The sequence below is a fragment of the Seriola aureovittata genome, chromosome 17 (assembly GCF_021018895.1).
Source record: "Seriola aureovittata isolate HTS-2021-v1 ecotype China chromosome 17, ASM2101889v1, whole genome shotgun sequence".
NCBI classification, from domain to species: domain Eukaryota; kingdom Metazoa; phylum Chordata; class Actinopteri; order Carangiformes; family Carangidae; genus Seriola; species Seriola aureovittata.
Genome location: NC_079380.1, coordinates 18,376,624 through 18,397,305, shown reverse-complemented (window position 1 = coordinate 18,397,305; position 20,682 = coordinate 18,376,624). Strand labels below are relative to the sequence as shown.

The window sequence follows — 20,682 nt, the reverse complement described above, 5'->3', positions numbered from 1 at the left end:
AATGCTGATACAATCAAAACTGGCTCTCATAACATAACAAATATTTTTTGGTTTATTTTACACATTTTAATCTTTCAGCAGCGAGGCAACTCCTAAGGAAGCAATTAAAAGTCCTCCATCTCTGATAAAAGTATTTTCTAATGTCTCTCTAATGACAGCCTATGTGGAAGAGAACATATTATTGGTGTTAAATGAAGACACTCAAAATTCAGTTTAGCTAAACTTCACTTGAGAAATTTCCACACCCCATGGCACCACAGAAACCCCAGAATAAGATGATAATCAGGCTAAAAAGTTGAGGACTATGAGATTGAACCTCTGAACTTGCTTGGTCAGTGTCAGGGTTTGCTGGCAAAACACTGTGATTGGACCAGGGAGTCCTGCTGCAAAGTTTGCACAGCTGCTCTGTGTCACTGTGACACTGACCCCTCAGTGTGACTGCTGTCAATGCTCGATTGACGACCTGAGCCTCTGTGTTTATCTGAGAAGACATATGGCAGAGCCCATGTTCAGGTCACCTCTGTCTCCCTTGTCGGTTTTGTGTGTGTGTATGTGTGTGTGTGGGTGTGTGTATGTGTGTGTGTTTGACAGGTGCAATCACCTCTAATCACCACTTTTGGACACCACTGTGGACCTAAGGTCTCTATTAATCACCAGGACAACCGAGCGAGACAAGGGTGAACATGGTGGGACGAAGGCAGAGAGACAGACAGAGAGGCTGGCTATTTGTTTTCCTCTGTCTGTCCCTTTGATTGCCAAGGTCAGTGGTCTGTCTGTCTCTCTATATCTATCCATCTATCTATCAATCCATGACCAAAAATAAAAGAATGATACATTTTGCTCTAAATTAATTGCTCACTAAATGCTGATTTAAAAAACGGCTGGACACTCAACCAGCACTTTTTGTAACAAGTAGCTAAGCAGACTTAATTAACAGTTTTTGGAGTAAATTACATTCAATCTAATGGACTAATGGCAGGTGTGGGATATCAGTGAGAGAAAGGGCAGGGCAGATAAAAAAGAGGGAGAGAGGAAAAAAGGCAGAGATGCAGACAGAGAGGACAGGGTGGGTGTTAATAACTTGTCAAGTGTAATACGGCCGTAAGTGTTGAAGGCCATTGTCGAAATCACATATTTTAGAGGCAGCAATTGAACTCTTCCCTACAATTACATTTATCAGCAATGTGTGAATCACTCTCCCTCTCTCTCTGCGTGAGTGGTTTCATTAACTCCCTATTTTCACTGTGCAAGATGTGTCACTATACTGTAGACTGAGTGCTTATTGAGTAGACCTGCCAGGCTCTCTGTCTCCACTGAAATTGCTCATAGTGAACTATTTCTAGACCATTATGCAGAATAAGCTCAACTGTCGACGGCAACAGTAAACTGATTTCATTTTCAAACCAAACTGTCATTTCTCCTACTCTACCTCAGGCTGAGAGAGACATACAGTAAATGGATAGAGACACACACATACACAAACACAAGATGATTCACTCGGAAATTCTACATCTGGTTAGAAATGCTGGTGCTTGTGTACAGCTGAGCTCAGACATTGTGGAGGCGCTCTCATCTAGACAGGACTACCTTTCTGTGTCAAGATGGAACTTCAGTGGTGAAGCCTAGTTCACATGGGATAAGAGTTAACGATCATCACTCTCCAAAATCATAAAAACTTGCATCATATGTAAGATGCACTTAAGTTTGATTTTTAGAAAGACTTCCACTAATGTGAGTAGCACTTCACACAAGTCAATCTTTTCGACTTGTGAGCCCTTTGAAACAGTATGTTGCAAATGTCAACCAGTTTTACAGAACAGCAATTGTTATATCTTGTTTTGGTTGAATTGAAAATTATCCAGTAACTCGCAAGAAAAATCAAAGATTAGATTAAAGTCAGAAAAAATAAAGTAATTGTCTAGTGTGTAGCAGAACGCCACCCAGTGGCTGGTTTAATAGGTAAACATGTACAATCTAATGCAATCCAATGCAACAGCTCAGCCATAAATTCATGGACAAAACATTAGAAACACCTCTCAATATGATGCAGTCCAGTATGACATCACCACAAATAATGACCTTGCCAATAAACCTATCTATAGCAAAATATTGTAAACTCAAGATTCTCTTTCTAGAGTTTTTGACCGTATCCCATGACCACCTTCAGTGAAGGTGGAATTTGTTGAATTTGGTGACTATGGAATACAATCAGCATGATTTTGGGACCTCACAATAAAATTTCAATTGATGTGCAACAATCTTTTTCTAGCTTTAATCATACCCCATGTTGGGTCTGAGCTCTATTAGTAACTGGAAATCATTAGTACTCGGCCTCACACGGGCGGCACCATTATGTTAACAGTACTCTACCTCATGAGCTGGACACCAAATGTGTTAGATTTCGGTTGTTTATCAATTTATTAGCTATCATAAATTAAGGAAATATTAATATTAAAAATATTAATATTAAATAATATCTTTAAAATGAATTAAAGTTCACGGGGCACCAGCCTAAACTAATAGGCAAAATAGCCAATATGGTTTTAGTCTCAATTTATTACCATTAATCTGGAACTCTGATTAATCATTAGCTTACTAACTATAACCAAATTACCAAATCAATAGTAAGTTACAGTTGAAGGATTGGAATTCTACCGAGTAGAGGTTGGCAATATTCACGCTTGTGCAACATTAAAGACACCAGTAGTTATACTTAAAAGGCATTTATTTACAATGGAGCAGAGTAAAGTACAATGTCTAATCTAGCATATACAGGTGTGTGTGTGTGGGTGTGTGTGTGTGTGTGTGTGTGTGTCTGTGGGGACACAGACATAGGCAAGATGGCCGACTCAAAGTGGTCACTGTGACCACATGACCTGAACAAAGAAGACTACAAAGATGGCGGTAAACAAAGAAACTACTAAAATGGCCGCTGAGACCACCTAGTGTGTGTGAGAGGGAGGGTGTGAGTTTCTTTGTTAGCCTAGCTCATGTAATCTAATGGTACCAGGTTAGAGGGGGAAGGTTAGCTTCATGCAGGTTCTAGGACTGAGACGTACTGCTATGTGTGTGAACATACGAGTACTCGATTAACTGTATGACTGACCACAACCTAAGCAAACATTACAACAACAAGACATCAATCAACAAGTACATTAACAAGTTAAGGCTTCTGCTGATTAGCTATGCTGTGCTGTGCTATGCTGTGCTGGGAGAGGTTAGGCCCAGTCCGTTAACGTTACCCGATTCTTGGAACAAGCAAAGAGGTCCTTTCCAGTGGTTTGTAAAATCCAGTGAGTTTGGGGGGTTTCCTGGTGGAATAAAGTCCTGTCTGGCTGTGTTGCTTGCTGGTATCTCCTTTGTTCCCCTCACAGAGTTAGCTGTTCCATGCTAACTCTGCTACGACTCCTGTTGCTTGGAAAATCAGCTGGCCTTGTGTTGTAGCCGCTGATTCTGAAGAGGATTTGGTTCACTCACAGTTAATCCGAAGCAGGTCGCTGTTGTGGAGGAGAAGAGTGTTTGCAGGCTGCTGGTTGCAGGCCGGCGAGAGAGCTAGTTTCTCAGGTAGCAGAGCTGACCTGGGCTGGGGCCTTGTTGCCCTTTGAAGAACCGAGAGGAGAGGGCTGGAGCTGCTCTCCAGAGCAAGCCAAGAAGGGAAGAGAGAGAGAAGGGGTCTAGAAGACTGGTTTTGTTTGTGACACCTTAGGGGGTCACATGTCACACGCTGGCCCACACTGGCTGGCCAGTGGGGTCCATGGGGGGAAGGGTCATCCCCAGGTGTGAACCGTGAGGAACTGTGGGGTGTGAATTCCTTTGTCCAGTGGAGCAAAGAAACATTTGGTCTATTGAATGACTGAGTCCCAACAGTCCCCCCTTTGTTGTCAGGATGCCACCTGACGTGTCATCCTGAGAGCACAATGTATAGTCCATTTGTCAGTTCATTCAACGGGTAACATCCGGGCATTTGTCAACACTATCTATCTTGGCTAAGCAAGAACAATCAGGTTACAAAGCACACTTCAGAAAATAACCACAATGATCAAATAGTGTAAAACAACTAACATGTTTCCTAGTTACTCATGGTGTTAGTGAGGACAGGAAAGTCAGTGATGTTAGTTTGTTATGGTGAGATATAGAGGGTGGCACCTAGAATGACAAGATTTGGAGTGTCTGGGTGAGTGTGCCATGTATATGCAGTGTCCTAAACTTGTATCTGACTTGATTCAGAATTTAGTTTGCTGCTGCTGCTGCTGCTGACAAACCCATTGTGTCCATCTGGAAGAGTGTAGGGTACCCTGAGCCTACTTACTGTCAGTACTCAGTGCGGCGAACTCTGGAGCGCCGGTGCTTTAAGTTTTCTTTAACCTGTGGCACAAAGCTGTAGCACTTTGAGTAGCTGAAGGAAGAACATTCAGAGGCATTGTCACTGTCTGAATTAACATGGTCAGAGATGACGTGGTCATTGTCTGATCCATGTGTTGACTGGTCCTGTGTCTGAGCCAGAATTTCTGCGTAAGGCCGTCTCCTGCTCCTGTTGTGGGAGTGCCTATCTCTACGCACTTGGTGGGCGTGGCGGTTACGCTCAGCACCCATATGTGGCCTTTTGTCACCCCCCTTCGATCTGTTCTGAGGGTGATCTTTTGAGGTTACATGTCTGTGTGACGCTAAGGTGTTTGAGTTGCTAGGCTCAGTTGTTTTCCCCCTTGCCTTGGAATTGACCATGGTTTCCCAAGCCATTTTTGTCATTTTCTTTATTTCCTGCATGGTGGGCTTACCTTGATGCGTCATCAGTGTAACATGAGTGCGTACACAGGGATGGAGGTTTCGTAGGAACAAAGACTTGAAGGTGGAGTTCTGCTCTAAGCCTGGTGTGTTCCTACCCTGAAAATATGCATGCCTCAAACGTTGGTAAAAGTCATTGGGATGTTCATGGCGGGAGTGTTTGATTTGAGAAGCTGCAACCAAAGATTCTATCTCATCTGCAGCAGGAGAGAATTCTTCTGTCAGTGCTTGACAGAGCTCTTTGTAGTCATCTCTGACACTGGGAGGCAGTGATTGCATAAACTTGTGGACTGCTTTTGAGCTGGTCTTCCACACAAGTTTAGTTTTCTCCCTTTGGGTTGCATGGGGCAAATCAATTAAGTTGTGATCTAACTCCTTAAAGTAGTTTTCAATATGTTGATCAGAGCTGTCTGGATCAAAATGTTCAATGTCCTTTGCTAATAACTCAAGCGCTTCGAGGCGGGGGCACTGTGAGGTCCCTACTGATGAAGGCGAGACTATGCTAGCTGGACTAGAGGAAGGAGCTGAACAGCAGTCATCACTCTCATGGAGGTGCAGAGAGGAGGCTGAACAGTCCGGAAAAGTTTTGGTCCTTCTGTTGGAGGGGTGAGCACAGGTGAAACTGTTATGCATCAGTGGCTGATGGGAACATGAATATCCTCTACCGGATAAACTACCTGTCTCTTCATTGTCAGTTTCAGGAAGATGGGAAGTCAGGTGGGTGTAACCTCTGTCTCTCAGTGGAGGTTGAGGAGCTGACTTCATTTCCCAGGACTTAGGGTCAGTTGGGAATTTGCCCCATCCTCTGAGTGGAGGCGGAGTTAACCTGTCATTAAGGGAAGAGTGTGAAGCAGAGAAACCAGAATCACAAGCACTGACCGATCGTGGTGGAGCAAAGCATTCTGATTTAACCCTTAACAATTCTTCCTTGTGTGAACAGAGGTCTACCTCTGCTGCATGCAGGTCTCCTAAGTAGCGCATGGCTTTCTTGTTAGCTTCCTTAACTTCTTGGAGGAGAAAAGCATTTTGAGCTCTAAGCGATTTTACCTCCTCCTCTAGGGCTGCTTGGCTCTGAAGTGAAATGCTGGTTTGCCTGTGGAAGTTCAACAGTACACATCTTAACAATGGGCCTTTGGATGCAGTCTGAGCATCACCTTTGTCACTGAGTAGCAAGTCTATTTCTTTACTGCACTCACTGGAATTTAACTTGCTGATAAATTCTAGGTAGCCAGGCTTCAGGCTCTGTGCTAGGGAAGAAATAAACTGCTCTACACAGGAGTTCTCCATTGTTGTGTCTGGGAAAGAGGGAGGTTAAACAAGTTTTTCACAAAACAAGAAGGCAATATAGTTGGCTGCGGTGTTGCGCTGGCAGACACCTTGTAGTGTAGTTTGGTGGTACACTAGCCTAACTAAACAATGCAGTGGCCTACACTATGGGGGGTAGCTTCCTTTGGAGGAGGGGCAGCTACACTAGTGGGCATAAAGATTAAGGACAGTAAAGGCAAGTGCAGGTTTACTGTCTGCTTAAGAAATGTTTCAAAAAGCAATGACTGAGATGCAAGGCAGTAACAGTCCAAAGATTATCTCTTCAAGTTGACTCAGGCTGTAATGCAAGGCAGTAACAGCTAGGTGCAGAACTTGGGTTTCACAGGGCTGGTAGCACGCTGTGGCTCTATCTCAGGCTCTATTTCTTACTCAGGCTGAAATGCTTGGCAGTAACAGCCAGGTATAAGCTCTCTGTGTTACACAGGGCTGTCGGCACACAGTGTTTAATGTTAAAGGGAGCAGCAATTCTGACAGCTTTACTAGATAGCATTGAACACGTGGTATTCAAATGCTGAACTGAGGTTCTTACATTTCCTACAGAATAAACTCAACTGGAATTGTTAGCAACAATAGCAGGCTCTTGATACTAAGGCTTAAGTGTTAGCTATTAATAACTGGAGGACGTCTAATATTACTTCAGGTAAAATTAGTAAACCAATTCTCACCACAGTGCACTTGTTTGTAAGTACACCTGGACGTTTACTCCTGTGGTGGACTAAAAAAAATGTTTTCAACCTTTGCGGTTTTGGCCAAATTATGAATTTAATATTGCACAATTATGAATATTTGCCAACAGTACTCGGCCTCACACGGGGCACCATTATGTTGGGTCTGAGCTCTATTAGTAACTGGAAATCATTAGTACTCGGCCTCACACGGGCGGCACCATTATGTTAACAGTACTCTACCTCATGAGCTGGACACCAAATGTGTTAGATTTCGGTTGTTTATCAATTTATTAGCTATCATAAATTAAGGAAATATTAATATTAAAAATATTAATATTAAATAATATCTTTAAAATGAATTAAAGTTCACGGGGCACCAGCCTAAACTAATAGGCAAAATAGCCAATATGGTTTTAGTCTCAATTTATTACCATTAATCTGGAACTCTGATTAATCATTAGCTTACTAACTATAACCAAATTACCAAATCAATAGTAAGTTACAGTTGAAGGATTGGAATTCTACCGAGTAGAGGTTGGCAATATTCACGCTTGTGCAACATTAAAGACACCAGTAGTTATACTTAAAAGGCATTTATTTACAATGGAGCAGAGTAAAGTACAATGTCTAATCTAGCATATACAGGTGTGTGTGTGTGGGTGTGTGTGTGTGTGTGTGTGTGTGTCTGTGGGGACACAGACATAGGCAAGATGGCCGACTCAAAGTGGTCACTGTGACCACATGACCTGAACAAAGAAGACTACAAAGATGGCGGTAAACAAAGAAACTACTAAAATGGCCGCTGAGACCACCTAGTGTGTGTGAGAGGGAGGGTGTGAGTTTCTTTGTTAGCCTAGCTCATGTAATCTAATGGTACCAGGTTAGAGGGGGAAGGTTAGCTTCATGCAGGTTCTAGGACTGAGACGTACTGCTATGTGTGTGAACATACGAGTACTCGATTAACTGTATGACTGACCACAACCTAAGCAAACATTACAACAACAAGACATCAATCAACAAGTACATTAACAAGTTAAGGCTTCTGCTGATTAGCTATGCTGTGCTGTGCTATGCTGTGCTGGGAGAGGTTAGGCCCAGTCCGTTAACGTTACCCGATTCTTGGAACAAGCAAAGAGGTCCTTTCCAGTGGTTTGTAAAATCCAGTGAGTTTGGGGGGTTTCCTGGTGGAATAAAGTCCTGTCTGGCTGTGTTGCTTGCTGGTATCTCCTTTGTTCCCCTCACAGAGTTAGCTGTTCCATGCTAACTCTGCTACGACTCCTGTTGCTTGGAAAATCAGCTGGCCTTGTGTTGTAGCCGCTGATTCTGAAGAGGATTTGGTTCACTCACAGTTAATCCGAAGCAGGTCGCTGTTGTGGAGGAGAAGAGTGTTTGCAGGCTGCTGGTTGCAGGCCGGCGAGAGAGCTAGTTTCTCAGGTAGCAGAGCTGACCTGGGCTGGGGCCTTGTTGCCCTTTGAAGAACCGAGAGGAGAGGGCTGGAGCTGCTCTCCAGAGCAAGCCAAGAAGGGAAGAGAGAGAGAAGGGGTCTAGAAGACTGGTTTTGTTTGTGACACCTTAGGGGGTCACATGTCACACGCTGGCCCACACTGGCTGGCCAGTGGGGTCCATGGGGGGAAGGGTCATCCCCAGGTGTGAACCGTGAGGAACTGTGGGGTGTGAATTCCTTTGTCCAGTGGAGCAAAGAAACATTTGGTCTATTGAATGACTGAGTCCCAACACCCACTTGCTCTGCTCAGATTTTGTAGAAAGCAGCAATTTTAAAAACAGCCATTCAATGAAAACACATTAATAATGGTCTTGGCTACTGACAAGTTTTGATAAATATACAGCTGAATTAACATCTTACGTTGTTAACAAGAACTGAACAGTATAATCTGTTATGAGCTTTTACATTGGATTGTATTTGATTCCTGTTAATTGTTTTATAGCCCTTCAGATTGGTCTTGTGACCCCTTGTGGCATCCAGACCACCAACACAACGCCTCCACCTCTTGTTAACCTGGTGAAACATAAAGTATCAGATTGTCACTATTTCACTTTGAAAATGGCCCCATCCTTTTTCAACAAGGTGATCTAAATCTAATCAAATAATGTCTGGTTTTATAACATGACAGATGGTTTTGCCAACCATGCAACACTTGGTTGGATGTTTCTGCATGTACGCAATAGTGTGAGCACAAGGAAACACAAGGTAAGAGTTCACATCGTCACTACACAGCATTAATCTTATGTGTCATTACATCACTTAGATACGAGGTCATTTAAGGTGAGGCTGCCGTGGGAAGACCCATCTTTCTCCCTCAGTCCCTCTCTCATACACACAAATCTGTCAAATCCCTGGGGTGGCTGCAGGCTTAGGGGTGTAAAGACAGTGACATACTGCTGACAACAACAGGATGATAAATTTGTCACCACAGATGTAAACTAATACCCCACACTGCCACACCACCAGTCCACACCTTGAAACAAGGCTCTGGAGTTTATGATATCAGTCCTCTACGGATGACTTCATAACTCACTTCTAATGCTAGAACCACAAGAGTGGCAAAACTGACAACCTAAAGATGTGCCCTACTTTTTAACTTTCCACATGTTGTTGCCCTTAAACTACGACAAAGATAGCAGAGATCTAGTGTCCCACACATCCTCTCACCTATGACTGTTGGGAAATGTAATGAAGTGTCTAGGTAACTTGTGTATTTCACTAAAAAATTGTCTATCAGGTCATGTGTGACCCCATAATTTAATCCTCCAAACATGCAGACGTTTTAATGTTAGTGGATCATTTCAGGTATCTATCACACTGCAGCTGGGTGTAATCTCCCATTTTAAAGTAACATTTCAGAGAAACAATACGATTTTCTCATCTCAAACAGTAAATTTAAAACATTTCAGTCTGGTTGTTACAGAAACAGTTCTATAGTAGTTTAAGTATTTAATGTCATTTAGTTTTGATACTACTCGATCTAAGCTGCTTTTGATACAGTTGATTACCAAAAAAAATATAAGGGAACACACTGGCATGTCTGGGACTGCTTTTAACTGGTTTACCTTCTTACTCTTTGGCAAGAGAGTTCCTTGTCTCAATAGATGATCATTTCTCAAAACAATGTAAAATTACTTGTGGGGTTCCTCAAGGACCAATTTTAGAGCCACTACTCTTCATTCTATGCCTTTCCTGTTTTGTGTAGACAGGTATAAAGTAATCCGACAGATCTGACAGTATTTGAACAAACCTAAAAATTTTCCATCATTGATTGAAATATTTGAACAGCAACAGAAAACTCTGGAAGAATGTGTCTTACTAGCCGTGTGCTGACAACGTGTCACAAACAGAAGGCCTTAGAGAGCATCTGTGACCAGTAGAGGTAGGAATTTAATTGTCTTTCTGTTGGTGTTTGTTCCAGCCTGGGCGTGTCACTCTGGTTCCTCCACTCACCTACTCAACAGGGCACCTGAGAATCATCAGCTCATCAACTACCTCTGAGTCTGTTTCTGAGTTTCCAAGTTTTTATGTCTGAGTATTTTTTTGCTTCTTGCACGAGTTGAATACTCTTTTTTGCCTGTGTCTCAGATTCCAATCCATTGTTTGCTGGTTTGGTCTGCATGCCCTGAGCTGTCCCTGCTTGCTGTGTTTTCCTAACATTCAACCAGCTGACCCCAGTGCTATAGAGAAACCCCACACAACATCTCCCCAGCTAACCTGTTTGCCCTGGCTCAGCCACTGGAACACTGTGCCCACTCGGCTCCATCAAGATCCTTCACTATTTCATCTTGCAATAAAAGTAAGTTGTTTGAACTTTTACTATGACTCTGAGTCTGAGTCTAGCATTTGGGTCTTAAGCAAAAAATTGAATTTAACACAAAGTGAAAGAGCATAAAATTATTTTAGGTCACCAGTCAAATGTAATAATAAGTAACTTTGAAATGATTGGCTTTGTGGAGCTGCCACCATCTCCTGAGCTTCGGAGCTTTGCACGTTAAGCTGCAGCTTGACATGGAGAGGCCTTTTTATTAATTTCATGACTAAAAGAACTGCATACCACCTAAAAGGCTTGACCAAAACACAAAAACAAAACACCCCCTCCTAATAGCAAGCGATATCCTATACAAAGAAAGCCCAGTCAGTAGGCTAACCTCTACACAGCATTTGAAATATATGTATATATATATATATATATATATATATATATATTGCCAATATATATATTGCCAACATTCATGTTACATGTAAGCAAAACATACAGATTATGCTATGCTATGCTATATCTTTACTAAATTCAAATCGTATTTTGTAAAACAAATATGAAGTGCCGTGAAGAGGTGAGTTTGACCAAAAAGACAAGAATGGGCAGTAAATGGTGACATTGTTGTATCCTCTGATGAAACATATTCACCCCTTTGTTTTTCCCAAATGGAAAATATCCTAACAGTAGCTTCGATAAGTTTCCCCCTATTGAAAGTAGGGAAACAGCATATCATGGCATTTCTTTTTAACCTCTAAGGGGTTTTGTGTTGTCTGTCACTTCTCATGGCTTTAATAAATGATTGATGATCCCTCCATCAATATTTATTGATCATCAAGAGCCTGCAATGAGGCTCCCATGCGATCGCTGATAAAAGATTAATCTTCCAATCAAAAACTGTTCTGAGTCTTAGCTTCCCTTTGATAGAAAAAGGAAGGAAGCGTCCCATTATCCTCTAGCGAAGCACATACAGCTTTCCCTCAACACACGCAGATATTCTTGCACACAAAAACTCGCAAAAAGGCAAATATTACATATGTCTAAAATAGATGATTTCTATTAATGGCAAACTGTCTTATCTCGCACATTTTCTATGCGTTTGTTTAACCATCAGTTACTTTTTGCAAAGAAAAGCAGCTTTTGTTTAAGGGTTAAAGTTCTGTTAAGTACTGGTAAAATAAAAGTCAACATTGATAGACTGAGTGCAGGTAAATGTATTACTCAAATTACTTCTCAGATGTGTTTCATGATGCCCAAGCAGGTAGGGAAATCAACTCCAAATATCCAGAAAGAGACAGTACATGTCCTATATAACGGTGTAACCCTCAACTAAATTAGTGCTAACTAAATTACCATGTTGTAGATCCCAAAACATACTTTAAAATATGTGTTTGCCTAAGTAAGGCACAGTTATATTTCTTTCAACCTGCTCATTAACAGTGCACTTCATGCTTTGGTGTGTGTTGTATTTCAATTGACTTATTATGAATGGAAACACATTGTAATATGAAATAGCCTACAAAGTGTTTTCAAGGTGATCCATTACCCTCTGACCCAGCATACTCGGTAATGTGCATCATGCTTAACTCATAACACAGAAATGTGACACTCGCACACAAACACAGGCACACAGAACACATCTTGCCACCTACAGTTGCATTTTGGATTGAGTTTGCATATGCCCTTGAGACTGCCTCCACACCCTGTTAATATTCTCCTCGCCATTAAGAGCGTTATTGCATTCACAAAATCTCTCTCTCCCTCTGTCCCTCTCTCCATCCCACCATTCCCCTCCTCTTTGTTTAAATAAGTGTTTCTGGTAATAACTCCCTGTTCTGCATGGTCTAGCTCTTTTTCGTCCTTAGAGAGTAATTGCTTGTGTTCAGGTACGTGCGTGTTTGTGCGCGTGCTTTGTTTCACTATATACTGTACATATTGTGCACATGTGAACATTTATTATTCCCATCTTTAATTACTTGCTTCTGCTGTTGTGGTGGCCTTGTTGGGGATAGTTCCCAACCTGATTAGCTTGAACTCGGCCAGCTATACTTCAACTTCAGGCTGATGTCATGTTATTAGTCCAGCAGGGTTAAAAGTGTCTAAGATAAGCAGACAATAAGTCAGGCAGAGACAAAGGAAGTAATAACGAGGGCAGGGCGGAGGAGGTGGTCATAATCGACTGACCCGTGCTTCTCTAAGCATCGTGGGGAAGTTGTTCTCTGTCCCTTTGCTCCTTCTGCGCCTCTTCACTCTTTTCCGCCCTCCTCCAGAACAGCCAAGCCAGCACTTTCAGACTGCGACTCTGAAAGGAGGGCACAAGTTTACCTCACAAACAAGTACTCTCTGTATCTGTATCTCTCTCTCTCTTTCTCTCTCTCTCTCTCTCTCTCTCTCTCTCTCTCTTTCTTCCTCCACTAAGTCTGACCTCTGGGAACAAGCAGAACAAGACTCGAGTCAAGTCCTCACTTAGTAGAAAGTGCACTCCTGCACAATTGTCTAATTGCCTAAACAAAGGTGCAAAGAGATGAAAATGGACAGAAGGAGAGGGGTGGGGGTGTGAAAGCTTGCTGTTTTTGGTGAGGTGCAATAATCATTAGCCTATTAACAATCGTCACTTATATTCACTTTATCCACAATGTTTCACTTCATAGACTTTTATTAGGTAAAATTCATTTTTATCCTTCCAGAGTTTTTTATTCTACCTACCTGTCAGTAAGACTTTATAATGTAGAAGAACTTTGATGAATGTGAAGGTAGACTGAAGTGAGCAGTCTCAAAACACGCAGTGTAATTAAGTGTGTTTTGGGTTTTTCTCCACAACATAGCTAAACACACTCTTCTGTGTTGCCCTATTACCTGCTCATAAGAAGCAGCACTTTAACAGTTCATTGGCAAATGCATTAAGGATTGGATTGAGAGGTTTTAATGGACTTTTTAATGATTTCTTTTTTTTTAGCTGTGAATCCAGATTGCCATTGGTATCCTTTGTAACCATTAATCCAAGTAGACTACAACTGCGGTCCACTTCAAACTTGGCTGTGGTGGTCGGCTGGTGGGAAGGCAGTGAGGGATCATGCCTATTTGAAGGACCAGTGGACTCAGGGCTCCTGTGCAGATGGAGGATTGGGATCAGGTAGGATAACCCGAACCCCCACATGTAGTACAAATAATTCAAACACTGCGTACATGTAACTATGAGCATATACAGTATGAGTAAGTTTCTCATATTGTCAAAAATATTTGTAAATGTCGACAAACGAAGGCTGTACCGTACGTACATTCTGGACAAAATAATTGTTCCTGCCTTTTTGAGTGAACCTGTCATTTAATCCGTTTCAGTGAAGTTATGTAAGTGGTTAAGTAATACCACATCAGTACTATATCAAATATAAATCAATATCAAAACTGTTGTTCTCTGCCTGAAAATAAAGGTGTAGGCTGACGCCTAAGTTTATCATACGTATTCTTAACACTTAACAAAGCATGACCCTTGCTTTACCCATATACCTGTGAATCAAAACAAAGACGATAAGCAGTAGCCTATTACTTAGAAACACAGCAGCAGTACAGACTAAAACAAAAAAGGATGAACAAAATATGATGGATCATTTCTCATTGTTGTACATATTTTGATTCAATATTACAACTATTCCATACTGTAACAGCTTTAACTGTCTCACATGGACTCATAACATTTGTCCTTAACCTCTTTTTTCAAAAATATAGTGTGTGTGTGTGTGTGTGTGTGTGTGTGTGTGTGTGTGTGTGTGTGTGTGTGTGTTGTGTGTGTGTGTGTGTGTGTGTGTGTGTGTGTGTGTGTGTGTCTAAAACAAACTTTTCTTCCACTATGCATCATCATGCCAGTGGCCCTCAGGGCTACTTTAATATTTCAGCATGTGTTACTTTGTGACTTCAAGCCCATTCTGTATTTTGTCTCTGTCTGTCTGTCTCTGTCTGTCTGTCTGTCTGTCTGTCTGTCTGTCTCTGTCTGTCCGTTCATCTGGGGTTTCTCATCTTAAAAAAAAACACTAGATTAAATTTGGCTTCTTAGTGTAGAGCCAACATGTTGAATCTGCTCCAGGTTATTGAATGGTGATGAGATCCATGCACTCGAACAAAAAGACAGATTCATCCTCCTGACTTTTCATCATTTCACCTTACTTTTGAAACCTCCTGCTCTTTCAAACTGGGGCTACTTGTCGCTCTCTATTTGACTCAATCTCTGGCTCCCTGGTCTCTTTCTCTCAGCCTCAGAGTGTGACACAGTGTTGACACCGGATGGGCTGAAACAGACAGGTGATGAGATGAAAGTCAGATGTGATGAAAGCTGATCGAGCCAACAGGAAACTCATTTAGAGACCAGTCCCTGGACATCTGGGAAGACCTGCTTTTATCAATATTTCCTGGAGTGTGACAAAAACTGAACTATTGATTTGTATATTAGCAACAGTTCAATTAGAGTCCTTACAGTCAGAAGTGCAATTTTAATAGTAGAAGATTAAAGCCCAACCCACTGATCAGTATTTTGTCTGATGAATTCAAAACTAATTTCATTAAAATGTGTACAAGCTCAGCTGAAATTGACTTAAAGACAATGTTCAATTTTGCTTTTGTTGCAGTACAAATTGAAAATACTTTGATAACTTGTTTGTGTTTTCACTTGATGTCTTTAGGCTTTTAGGTGAAAAGTACAGAGATGATATTTCAGTCAGGTGTCCATTGTCACTTTGTTGCCTCAGAGCTGACAGGAAAGTGTCGCTTGAAATTGGATTCAGATGCCTCAGTGGAATTTTAAACCGACTTAACTGTTATGTTGGTGAACTTTCAACACCATAGAGATGCGTTGATTTATTTTACTTTTATGTAAGTTTAAGTTAATTTAATACATAACTGAACACAGAACTACAATTACTGCCAGGTAAGGAAACCTACAGGCACACACAAAGCAGTGGTCCCCTGCTCTTCTGTCTGATGTATCCCCACAGCCATATCAGATGAACTCATCCGCACCACCTGTCACTTTTCAAATGTTCCTTTTGAATTGATTTGAAACTGCATGTCATTTAATACAAGACTATTAATTATAATGAAGCGAATATTGTTACAACACATTTTTTTGTGCCTCTGCACAGGTGACGGACATGGCCGGAGGCCTCAAGAGCGCCTCAAGGGAATCCCTTCAAATTTGGCACAAATATTCACTTGGACTCAAGGCATGCATCTGAGGATGTAATTCTAGGTTACAAATCAACTGTCAATGTTTAGGGCAGTTTGGTCAAGTTTCCAATTTACTGCCACAACTTGAAGTATCAGAAGCCAAATGTTTTAACAATGTATCCATCACTTTTAGCTAACTATTTCAATTCTTCCACTACTTTGTGTTATCATAAGTTCTATTTGGCTGGACCGCAACAGCGGGGCCGGCCCTCGCAAATGTATGATCACTCGCAAGTGTGACTGAGTGACCATAATTGCACCATTGGCCAGCTGAATGCTGTGTGACTGAGTTGGAGTTTCCCCATTGGCCATTGCTCTTTCAAAATGAATTGGTGCAAACAGTCTCTATGAGGGGGATGTTTAGAGCCTGCGGTGTTGCAAGCATAGCACATTTGAAGCTGAGTTCGCTGAGACCACCTCACAAGGTGCGCTTCAAGTCCGTAACCTCTGCATTTGCTTTGCCTTTTAGCCTCTGTATTTTGGTCATGCCAAAGACGTATCACATGCTATTGCACACATTCGAAAAACATACGGAACAATGGCCGCTTGTAACGTCAGCATCCCCAGTGAAAACAGAGAGTAGAAGAGAAGCAAACAGATAAAGGGCTGAAACCAGCTGACACTAGGCAGAATGCAAAGATGCAGTCCAGCCATATACTAGGTTTTGACCTTGTCTTGTTTCAAATTAGTCGAACTACAATCTTTCCACTTAACCTCTGGCAACTGGCAAGTACCACTGGTTAGGAAGCACTGCTCCAAAATGACCTCAGTAATTATCTGTACCGCATCACTTGGGAATAAATTCTGGATTAATAATTGTTAATTAGTTCTTTAACTGGTAACTGCTACTGGTTTAAGTGAAAGCAGATTGTTCTATCTCATGTAATGAATGGTTTTACATGATCAAAAACATTTCATGGTTGTTATACGGTTCCTTCAGCAAAAGGAAGAGCAAGGTGGTTTGTTAACTCAGGCATCAGGTAGAAGGTAGAAACTGCCCCGCCGTCTTTGCAGTGAAGTTGATCAAGCATTTCACAACGTCCATGAGGCCATTATGGCTCCTTATTTTCTTATATGCCTCCTCAGCCTTTTTAGTGTGTGCTGGAGTGTTTCACTGCAGCAAGGAGGAGGAAAAAAAGTCTTGTTTTCTAGTTCTGCCAGATGGAAAGACACACACACACACACACACACTAGTCGGAGTGAGGCTTTCTGCACCAGTGAGTGGTTTCAGTGAGCAGAGACATGATGTGTGTGTAACGTGTTTGCTCTGCAAAGCAGAAATGAATTTGGGACAGTGTGTGAATGTGTGTTATGTGTGTGTTTATCTCAGAGAGCCAGAGAAAGTCAGAGATTGACAGAGAGGGAGTGAGAATGAGTTCTTCGCACATCATGCTGAAAAATTAACACCTGTTTCTCTCTCTGTCCTCTGGTGTCCAGACCTTTATATAGTCTCACTTCCTCCCTTTTTGTCTGTTTACTGTGCTCTTTGCCTTTAGGTCAACTCTCAGCTCAGGCAGATCCTGAGGCACAGCCCTCCTGGTCAGTCCTGCTCATCCCTCCCAGGCATACTAAAGTCCAGCTGGAAATCCAGAAATGAGGCCTTTGCTGTCAGTGCCCAAAAGACCTTGCAGTGTCCTATCTGAAGTGTGTCATTGCCTCTAAAGCATTTCATATCTCTGCTTTAACAAGTTTTTTTGCAAGGAAAATTGAAAGCATATTAGCACATTTGCTGTCATTTTGAGTCCCTCCAAGCTAAAAGCATTCAGTTTATCAAACGCACTCCGTTGAATCTAATTTATCCCAGCCGAAATGTCTTATCTTTTCCTGCATAGCTTATAGCAGCACTGCTCTATCACGCGTTATCATTGTAGGGACACAAGGCGCACAAGCACAGGCGAAAACAGTAGCATTTACTTTGCACTTGTCATGTCAGTCATGCACAAATTCAAGCTTTTTCTTTGCTCGCTCATGTAAATCTCACCGGATAAGAGCATCTTCAAAACACCTGAAATATAAATGCAGAATAAAATGCAAAAAAGAAATGAGGGGAAGCAAGAAGAACACTTCCATTTCACTTCCCAAATTTGAGTCATTTAGATGTTTTCCTCTGCTGCTTAAGTGTACTGTTACATCACTGAGGGAAGTACAGTGCGTTTTATCTACTGTGCTTTATTTTTTGTTGTTGTTGTTGTTGCAAAACTCAGTTTGGTTTTGCTTCTGCAGAAGAGAAAAACAGAGGTGGAAATGCAAACATATTTGTCATGATTTCAGTGAGTGCACAGACGTGCTGGTGCAGTGTCACAACATCTCTCCACATTGCGAATATAACTTCTCAGTAACGTAATAAACACAGGAAATCCTGATGTAGAGCTGCGGCAGCTGGAGGCAGCAGAAAACCCTTCCAGTTGTGGAGTGAGAGAATAAAATCAAAACCTTTGTGGACAGATAATGGATCAGTGCGGGTTAGATCTTACTCACATTATTTATTACATTAGTTATAGTTTTAAAAACCCAAATGATATAAAGAATGTTTGAGCTCATATGTTCTCTCCCAAAATCTTCATCATTTGCAAACATTTCTATTTTTCAGTTCTGGTATTTGGATTGCTATAGTTTTCTCTGGGTACGTCTTCTCCAGTCAATTCAGTTAATCCTGCTGATTATGGCAAATATCCCTGCTGGGACCAGATGAGTATTCCAGGACAACATCGGGATAATGGAAATCTTTACCTTTTTGTCAGCTGTTTGGATATAGTAAATGATATGCATGCATCTATTAGCCACAACACAGGATTTGATGCTGCAGAGGTCAAAGGAGTGAAGTTCTAACACACAGGTAGTCACTTTACAGCACATCAAATCTATGTGACAGGCAGCGCTGTATTTATCCCCTACTTAATGTGTGGCATGACACATCCATCACAGATGTTTCATTTCATCACACTCATAATGATACAATACTAGACCCCCAAACCTCCTTGGACTGTTGTTTCACTTTTTGGAAATGACATTACCTTTGCCTACTGAACAAGGAAGGTGTAATGCATAACTAACTAAGATGCATTTATTTGGATTCATTTGCAAAGTCTTGGTAATTTGTATCATTCCAGAATATCACAGGTGATTTGTCGCAAAATAGTTACTCCTACAGGAATGCACAACCTGGAATCATATCACAAGGTTTTCTTCCACTTTAGACAAAAAATAAAATAAAAAAATAAATAATTGAATGTCTAAAAAATGTCAAAAAATTTACATTACGTAACCTGCTCCAGAAAAACTTCTGTTCCAACACGGCTAATGGCTGCACTCTCAATTGCACTAATCCACTAGTGGTCTCATGAATTAGAAAAAGGACAGACGTGTCTGAAAGAAGAATGAGTTTGGCAGAATAGTGCACTCTTGAACCTTGGAAACCAACTCATTCCAAAACTGAACAGCTGTATCTCTCCTCTTTTGCTGCAGGCAGCAATCCACTCCTCTTCATCAGGCAGCAGGGTGGAATGTTTTCACCCGATGGGGTTTTGGTTCAAGTCAGTCCCATGAGAGCAAACATCTGCTCTGCTGAAGTGTCCTTGAGCAAGACACTGCTCCCCTATCGGCTTCATGGGTGGATGCTGGTGTCCAGCTGAGCCACTCTGACCTGTCTGTGCAGAGAGATCATAATATTCATTAGTATTCATGAGTACTGAGGGTTATAGCCCTGCTGTGGACAATGCCCTGTCAGAAAATGACTTAGGAAGTCATACACTTTCTAAGGGCCATCAAATGCAGCTGTTGTCTGTGGGCACACGCTCTTAAGGCCCAGTGTGTCACATCTGCAAATCACTTAAATGGTTAGATTCTCTCTGTGTGTTAACAGTTTCAAAGCGTCCCGGTTTTCTAATCCAACCAAATGACTGGAGTATGCACACATAGACTATTTGTGGTTTTCTGCACACCGGTGTGAATTGATTGAATTGTTTGATTTCCCTGTGCATTACATTTATGGCTTTTTTAAAAAAAAGAAATGTCAACAAAATTTTCCAAAACACGTGAACTGTTGACTGGCCAGGTCTGAGGAGTGAAGGGGTGGAGAGTGCACGGTTGCAGTACTGCATTTTGCACAGTAGATGGCAGCTGGTGTCACTTTTTCTTTGAAGAGGAGGAGGGAAACACTGCAGTAAGGGAGGAAAGAGTGACTACAGTACATCAGGAGGGGGGGGGGGCAAAAAAAAAAAAACCCTCTCAATCTAAGTCCCCAGCGGAGCAGAAGTACTGGCGTGGTCAAAATCAAAGGGCTTCTTCAAGGTCGGCTGTCCAACCAGACTGATTGAGACTAAATAGAAAAAACAACTATGTGTGTGTGTGTGTGTGTGTGTGTAGGTGTGTGTGTGTGAGTGAGCATGTGAGTTTTTCAGGTGAAACAGTGAAAGACAAAGCGATTTAGACGGACAAATTGGCAGGCCGAAAGGCAAGCGGCTCACCAGGCAAACGCACAGGTAGACTGACAAATCAACAGTAGGCCATCCAGCGGGACAGGGGGAGCGAGTCAACCTGACAGCCAGTCAGACAGAGACAAGGAACACAGAGAGATAAAGACTGCAGGACAGAGGGAAGCATTTAGCTTTTGCACATCTTCAGGATTGCTGGTGAAAATTCTACAAACCAGAGATTTGTACAACCTTTCATTCGGGGTTAGGGTTAGAATTAGTGTGTCAGTCCCTCAACACAGACTGGGCCACCTCGGCTTTTTCCAAAACAAGTCTGCATTAATTAAAGCTGCACTAATATCAATACCTTTTATATCATCAGTGGGCCAGAAAAACAAACTGTGCTTTCATTAACTCTGTTTCCAGCTGCAGCAGACAGATGAGGTTACCGACTGGCTGGTAAACAGAGAGGAGCATTTAGCAGCTAAAGTAAAACATATTTTCTCCAGGAGT

The 20,682-nt window shown here is 41.8% G+C and overlaps 1 protein-coding gene across 1 annotated transcript in view; it reads right to left on the bottom strand.

Moving 5' to 3' along the window:
• Window positions 1-2,796: 2,796 nt before the first annotated feature.
• Window positions 2,797-20,682, bottom strand: part of LOC130184486 (uncharacterized) — a 143,813-nt gene continuing 125,927 nt past the window's right edge. Inside the window, exon 2 of the mRNA XM_056400419.1 lies at window positions 2,797-7,016. Coding sequence (XP_056256394.1) covers window positions 4,312-6,069 — 1,758 coding nt within the window. The 5' untranslated portion in view covers window positions 6,070-7,016 and the 3' untranslated portion in view covers window positions 2,797-4,311. The remainder of the gene's footprint in view (window positions 7,017-20,682) is intronic.